The following is an 8065-nucleotide window of genomic DNA, read 5'->3' on the forward strand; positions in this document are numbered from 1 at the left end:
GGAAGGGAAGGGAAGGGAAGGGAAGGGAAGGGAAGGGAAGGGAAGGAAAGGGAAGGGAGGAAGGAAGGGAAAGGAGGAAGGGAAGGGAAAGGAGGAAGGAAGGGAACAACAGACCAGAGCAGAAAGCAAGCCAGCCTGGCCTCGGGTACTTGGCTCTTACAGGTGAGAGCCTGGAGTAAGAAAACACGGGGCGGGCTGGAGCATGCCTAGTCAGACTGATGCCATTGAGAGGAAGGAGCTCTCAGCTGCCACAGAGGCACATATATGTGCAGTGGTTGCCCTCAGCCTTGTTAACATTGCCTTGCAAATGCAAGGCCCATACTTTGAAGCCCATCCATTTGGCTTTGTAAACAAAATTAAATCTGTTTTTCCTTTCCCTTCTTCTGCTCCTGGAATGACGACTCTGAGACTAATTATTATTAAATGCCTAGGCCATAGCTTTGGCTCATTCTCCCACTAGCTCATAACTTATTTAGCCCACTCAAACTAGTCTATGCCTTCCACATAGTTTACCTCTCCTTTCTTCGATAGCATCTTCCTCAACCTCTCAGGGTCTCCCGCAAATCTCCCTCAGCATCTCTCTTTATCCTGTCCTGAGTTCAGCTACCTGCTGGTTTATATCCATCTCCCTGTGGCTTTCTTGAATCTCTTTTATTCTCTCACTCTCTCCCAGAGTCCTCTCTCCTCCTGCCAGTGTCCCACCTCCTATTTCCTGCCTCTGTTCATTGGCCATTGGCTTTTTTGTTGACAGGTAGTGCTTGTAAAAGATTCTCTCTACATGGTTTATAAAGATTGAGCGTGGGGTCACATCAGTGGTTATTAAAGATGCTTGATGAAGACTGGCCCAAAAGAGAAATTGTAAAGGAATTAGGGATTGGACTTCACCTCCCGGCACATTTTAATCCCCCTTAACACAACCCACAGAAGCTTGTCAATCCCAGACACCATCCTCAGAGCCAAGGCAAATGCATTCACAGAGAGTTAGAAGTCATTTCCAATGCTGCCATGCTCATCCTGTGCAGAGTGGTCACGTCTGGGAGCGTTGGGGAGGAAGCATGTGTCTTAGGTAGAAAACCGCAAGGGCCTGGTGCTTTCAGGGAGTGACAGTGGTGCTCTGCCTGTGCCTTAATTCAGTGGCTTGAAGAAAGAAGATGCGGGTGTATCTAGGAGGAGCCAACATCATACCCCACAATGCTCCAGAAGTATCAGTCTCGGGAGACATAACAGAGTCCACCGTGCTTTCTAGTGGTGGTTAGAAGCACATAGCTCTTGGTTAGGAAAAAACCAAGCACAACGAAGGCTACCAGGCTGCTCAACATGACCTTAGGGCATTCTTGGAAGTAGTGCCTAGCTAGTGCTTTAGGACCTCCATGTGTAAGGTTTGGGTGTCCCGCGTCCCCCGTCCCCTCCACCACAGGGCTCAGGCTACTCTGGGAGGTGGGAGATTTGATTGCGCTCACCCCACCCTGGCACCAGGTGGGTGTCAGGCTATAAGACCCTGCCCCAGGATTGTGGAAGTGCAGTTGGAGGTCCTAGGAACTGCTAGAGCTGGCTTGGGGGTCCCGGGCCCGCACGGAGGCCGGGGCTGTCTGTTTCTCAGGCTCTTGGGCACCCAGGTGCCACTGGGAGCCACAGAAGAGCTGAGAATGGAGTGGGGGCATAGGGGCTGGATCTAGCCAAGGGCCAAAGGGAAAAAGAGAGGAGAGCTCCGGCTGGGTCCCTTGGGGAGGAGAGAGGCCTTGGCTAGTCAGCAGTGGCCTGGCTTGGTGGAGGCCACAGGTGGGAATGCTAAGAGGCCTTTTGCAGGAGATTAAGTGACAGCTCTTTAGGAGAAAGCCTTCTCCATTGCTCCCTGCAGCAGATCCCGAAGAAAAGAGGCAGTCCATAGTTTAAAGACATTTATTGTCACGGCAGAAAGTAGATGAATAAAACCGCACCCCACTTTCTCAGGGTGAGCCTGAGGTTAAATACCTTTTGCAGGGATGAGTGTTTGGGAAAGGGAGTTTATTGGCTAAGCCTCCAGGCCTTTAGGTACTTTATTAAAATAGAGATCTGTCTTGAGGCTATGTGACCACAGGTCACGTCCTCGACCTGTGGAGGGGCTTGGGGCGTTGCCCTTACATGACTGATGGCCACAGACCTATGGAGGGCTGTGGCCTCGTGCCAGGAGCCTGGTGTCCAGGAGCATGGCAAAACACCTACCATCCCTGCAGAGTTACCAGGATTTCAAGCCTGTGCGCGACCGGGGACCAGGCTGCCTTTCATGGTCCTACATCTATAGAGTCCTTGACAGTCACCTCTCAGAGCCTGTAGATCAGCTCTGGGGTTTGCCATGGCACGTGACCTGGTTTTATCTGAGCCCACTCACTGGCTTGATTTTCTGCTTTTTTTCCACTAGGGTTCCTGGAGGAGGAACTGGATTACCCTGGAATAATGTCCTTGGAGGGTCTCCATTGGCCAAGGGCATGGCCACCATTATGCACCCTGGAGGTGGAAGTCTGAGCAGCCCAGCCACTGCCGCCAGGTCTGCCCTGCCTCTCGCCACACTACAGGATCACATGCAGCACCCAGCCACCTCCCTACCATCCGGCAGCTGCCTTCGGCATTCAGCTCAACCAACAGCCAGCCAGGCCGGGGACACCACCATCCCAACAGGTATGGAGGTAAAATCCCTCCCAGGGATTTTCTGGAATCAACTAGGGGCTTCTGGGGTATAAATCATGAGGTCTGTTCTGGGCTAGGTGTCTTACAAGCCAGCATGTGGGGGATGTCAGGTTTGCTTCCTGTAACCTGGAATCTTCTGCTCTCCAGCATGGGCACCTGCCTTCTGGTGCCCTGTATTGGCAGTTGAAGGGGCATGGAGGATTTACAGACCCATGCCCATCGTCTGTGGCATGCAAGAAGACACCAAGGATGAGCAAGATTGGCAAAGTGTCTCCTGGAAGACAGTATCTTCCAGGAAAAGTCGGATGAGTACCACCAACCAGAGAAGCTCTTTTCTAAAGCATATTGAGAGTAGCATCCTAATGAAACATAGTGACAAGCCAATCTGCTCTTGGGTAGTATGAGATGAAAAGAAAACATGGGTAGACCTTAGGACAGAAAATAATGACTCTGTCCAGAAGCCTAGCAAGGAGCCAGTAAGAATCACTCAATAGCAAGACTCCCTTAAGAGTTCGCATCCACATGGCCCCCACAGAGCCTTTGACATTACCATTTCCCAATGAAAATAACCCAAAGGGAGGAGGTGTGGCCCATGTTTTTCTTCCCTCTATTCCCTACTATCCAAGAAACTCTTCTCCTCAAAGTGCAGATGAGGGAGAAAACATGAATTCTTTGGAGCAAAGATACAGCATTTGTATGAGTTAACTAAACCATGACTCAGTCGAGGGCCCCTAGAAAGCAGCTTCCTGGATGTAAGACCATACATACCACTCTCTGCTTATATGTTCTCCAGTCGTGATTGATGGGACTGTGTGTGTGTTGGAGGAAGGGTTGTGTCAAAACTCATGGTCCATGCACTCACCCATCGGACCTGACACTCAGAACGGATATCCTGCCCTCACACTCATATGGTAAGCGAAGGCTTACACGAGGCAAGGAGAGTAGGCAGGCCCTCACAGTTTGAATTTGATGTGGATCATTCTGAGAGCATGGCATTGACGCCTACTCAATAGACAGGGTGCCATCCCCACTCTTGGGTCCTCACTCACTGACTGACTGACAGATTCACAAACTCCCTCGGGAAATCGATGCCATCTTGGAGGGATGGCTCAGGGTACTGGGAGGGGCAAGGGCAAGGTCGGACATATGGGGAAAAGTAGGGGCAGGGGAAAGTCCTGAGAATGAGCCAAAGCCAAGATGAACAGCCAAGTAACTCAAAGAGTGGAAGGAGAAAGGACATGCTTGAGGTGAAAGAAAGGACGAAAATAACCACAGGAGATGTGGGAGAGCGCATCTTCATGCAAATGAATGCACACAGCATTTTCTTCACTTCTGTGTGGTTGCAGATGCTCACGGTCAACCAGCAGGGCAGGGGTAGTGTCATGAGAAGGGTAGGGAGATGGATGAAGAACTACATCCACATAACGCACTGCAGTAGCTGTAATCGCTGTTGAATTTCATTACTAGTTGCTATTGTTGGTCCCACAGCATGCCTATTTTATAAGTTAAAGCATATGATAAGCATGTATGTATATATAGGTAAGACAGAATGTATGGAGTTCAGTACTAGCTGTGTGGTTTGAGGTAAACAGAGGTGGGAGAGCCCCTTGTAAGAGAAGACAACTGCAGCTCTGTCCAAGCGGAGCATATAACGGCCTGGCTGAAAGCAGGGGCTTGAACAGCAGATAGACCTGTGCTCAGATGCTGAGGCTCCCAACATCACTAGCACCTCATCTTCTCCTTCTGTAAGTTGGGAAGATCGGTTGTGTTCACTGCCTAGGATGATTGTGTAGATGCTAGTGATGTGCTCAACACCTCCTAGCTATTCTATGGAAGTCAGGAGTGTCTAACACATAGGAAGAAAAAAGACAACAGTGATCATTAATGAAGGTTCTAAGGAGTGGGGAATCTTAGGGCTGTGCAGGGCTTACCTCTGTACTCTGAAGCACTTTAAAGCAGGAGTGTAACATCTTACCAAAGACCACCACAACACAAGGAAAAGACCTGGTGTACAGCCTGCGCCTACAACAGGAGCCAGCCAGAGAGGGCAAGCAGCCTCGGGGGGGGGGGGGGTCTGATCCTGCATCGTGGGCAGCGAGCAGTGAGCAACTCATAAGGTACATTAGTTGCATCTGAGATAGGAACTCCAGAGATGGACTTAAGGATCGGGAGGAACCAAGTCAGATTCTGAAACGGGTCACCTTGAGAGTATGATGGTGTCATGCCCAGCCCAGAGGAAGTGGCTTATGGAGAGGTGGCAAACCAGCTTCGGAAGCTGTGACTTTGAGATGGGCAATGAGCATGCTAGCTGTCTTGGAGCAATGCCCCGCTGTGAGAGTGATAGCCTATACTAAGAATCTCTCCCTCCCTCCTTCCCTCCCTTTGCCTCCTCCTATTGCTTTCTGTCTCACAAACATACCCCATGCATGGCAGAAGGCAGGTTCACAGGCCCAGGCTTCTCTTTTAGTAGGCAAGGTGCACTTGAGTCAGGTCTGGAAATACATGTCCCTGTACGTACTTCCCCTGGGAAGGGCATACGCAAGGAGTCATGTAGACAATTTGGGGGAGTGAAAGGAGAAATGGTTGAAACATTCAGCTTTTCAGGGACAATAGGACACAAGTCTTGTTCACCATCAGAGGTGCCAAATGTCATCGGTGAGTGCAGAGCGGACTCTGGTACCCAGTGTGTAACACCATCAGTGAGCACAAGGTGGACTCAGGTACCCGCTATCCACCAGCATCAGTGAAAGTCCAGAAGGAAGTTCTTGGGGATTTTATAGTAGTAGCCATGTCTCAAAGAAACAGAACTGGCACCAAGCAAGGTTTTCTAGGCACCCCCTATCAGTGAGTCCCTAAGTCCAACTCTAGTGAGCTAGAGACTCCTATAACTACCCACAAGTCCTTCGTGAATATTTGATCTTACTTAGCAAAACTTCCAGGCTATGTCTTGCAACCTTAGCCTGCTGTCACCTAGAAGCACAGCGGTCCTGGGCCTTCATCCCTCATCCCTCATCCCAGTCTCCCACCCTCCAACCAGCCACACCCACACGACTGTGTAAGGTGTTATGCTGCTGTCCCTTGGTGCCCTCAGGTTAGAGTTGCAACTGTTGTGTCTGGCTAATCGTTTCCAGCTTCGTTTCCAGACAGGTCAGCAGCTTTCCAAGATGTTGAACTCAAAAATGCTGAGCTCAAGGATGCTCCCATTCTTCTAGTTATGAGCATCCCCTTATCCACTCAGCCCAGCCAGCGTACCACACAAGCCCGTCTAAGCTGAGCAGCCCTGTTGGCACGGCAGCCTCGGGTTAACCGCTGGCATAATGGCCTTTCCATACCAAGCCTCGCTAAAGCTTTCCCAGTTCAAACAGAAAGTGAAGCCCTGCCAGTCATTACTCCTGCCCACCATGACAAGCATTATCAAAAGAAATGGGTTTGGCTCGGGGCAGTGCAACACCATGCACAGTCCATCACCATAGCAACGACGGCGCTGTGACAAGCATTCTCTTCTGCCGGTTTAATTTTACATGTGAGGAGAGTGAGCCGTGGGATGGCTAAGTGGCTGCCCCAGTGCTGTGACCTAACGCTTGTCCCTGTGCCATTGTGCCGTTGTCATGGCCAGGTTAAAGAATGGCTCCTACCCATGGCCTATCAGTGCATTAAATGCCACTGGGTTCCCACAGCATTCTCCACTTTATTCTGCGTTTAGAGAGAAAAACACTGTTGACAGTACAAGTAATGGATTGTTCGCTGCCTGTAATTGCCCGTTTCAGCAGCTCCTAGCCCTGCATTGAGGGAGGGGAAAGGGGGGCATTCCAACAGTGTTCTCATCTCAGCCCAAGGCAGGCAGTTTGACAAAGGCTTCAGTGCATCGGCCATAGCGTTTGATATGGTTAGTTCTACTTAATGTACCCCCGTCTTGCAAGGGCATAGCCCCCCTGCCTAGTGCCCATGTCCTTTATACGCTCACGGAAGCAGAGCCCTGTACAGACATCTGTTCATCAAAAACAGATCACAGAAAGCAAACCAACAGCGGTCAGCGCCAAGGAAAGAACTAAGTGCAGACACAGGGCACCGCAGGGATCGGAGGCCCCAGAGACCCCGTTCCTGGGCAGGCAGAAAACAAGCGCCTGCAGTCGTTTGAAAGCGCATCATAGAGGCATAGGTGGGCTCCTATGGAAACATGAAGAGAGACGACCGGTTCATTCCAACCCAGAGGACAGGAACCAGGGTAGGAAAGGGGCAGGAAATGTTTTCAAGAGAGTCACCATCCCTTCCCAAGGCAGGTAGGTGCAGTGTAGGCAGGTGGGGTAGGAAGGGTGTTCAGCAGGAGGACCAGCCAGGGCAAATGCACGGCCCTGGAAACAGCTCCCACACTCCCACAGGGCTGAGATATGGGAGGAGCAGCCCAGGGTGGATGGAGCAGTGCCTCCGCAGAGACAAACATCAAGTCTGATGGACCGGAGGAACCCAGCATGCAAGGTTGGAGCAGGCTGTCTAGACAGAAGGCACGTGAAGAGCCGTGAGGCGGGTGTTCGGGGAGTGAGCGAGGTCCATGCAGAAGAACCAAGAAAGGATGTAGTGGGCAGAGAGGCAAGCGGGCACACCCCACAAGGATGCTCTCAGGCAATCAGGGAGGTCAGGGTTTCATGGGGGGGGGAGTGGGGAGGGAGAGGAGAGTAAAGGATTTTAAATAGCAAATGCACATTAGGAAGAGATTGGATTTACCCTCCCACTCAAAGCTACTAAAACCTCAGACAGATATATATATGGCAGCAGCTTCTGCGGCACTAGACTTAGACAACCAAGGACAGCTGGCTGTCTAATGAAGTCTTGAGGGAAGTGTCTGTGGCACAGGAGAGCAGCCAAACAGATCATCACAGGGCATGGTTGCAATGGCTGGAGTTACAGATCTGAGGTCCAGAGAGGAAAGAGCTGCTCAGAGAAAGCCCCAGGTGCCATTGAAGTAATGAGCGTGTGCATGAACACATTACCCAGTGCCAAGGCAAGGAGGGAAGAAAGGATTGGCACTGGCCGTGCCCACAGTATGCACTTACAGGAATGGTGCCCACTTTCCCAGTCAGACTGGAAAAGAATCATGTTCCACACATTTTCAAGGCCAATGGACTTGGCCTCTATGGGAATGGAGCATGGCTTCAGTTCTAGTATACAGAAAAAGCAAAGAGGATACAACCCAGAGGACAGAGCCCAGAGGACACAGCCCAGAGGATACAACTCAGAGGACACAGCCCAGAGGAAGATACAGCCCAGAGGATACAGCCCAGAGGACACAGCCCAGAGGAAGATACAGCCCAGAGGATACAGCCCAGAGGACACAGCCCAGAGGATACAACCCAGAGGACACAGTCCAGAGGAAGATACAGCCCAGAGGATACAGCCCAGAGGA

General features: G+C 51.1%; 1 protein-coding gene across 2 annotated transcripts in view; it reads left to right on the forward strand.

The window, feature by feature from the left end:
- The window catches only part of Sh3rf3 (SH3 domain containing ring finger 3), a 322824-nt gene that overhangs the window by 273073 nt on the left and 41686 nt on the right, over positions 1-8065 (forward strand). For both annotated transcript variants that reach the window (XM_021205361.2, XM_029542691.1), the window contains one exon: positions 2399-2655. In XM_021205361.2, the coding sequence (XP_021061020.1) occupies positions 2399-2655 (257 nt within the window). The remainder of the gene's footprint in view (positions 1-2398; positions 2656-8065) is intronic.

This window comes from Mus pahari, chromosome 9 (genome assembly GCF_900095145.1).
Source record: "Mus pahari chromosome 9, PAHARI_EIJ_v1.1, whole genome shotgun sequence".
NCBI lineage: Eukaryota > Metazoa > Chordata > Mammalia > Rodentia > Muridae > Mus > Mus pahari.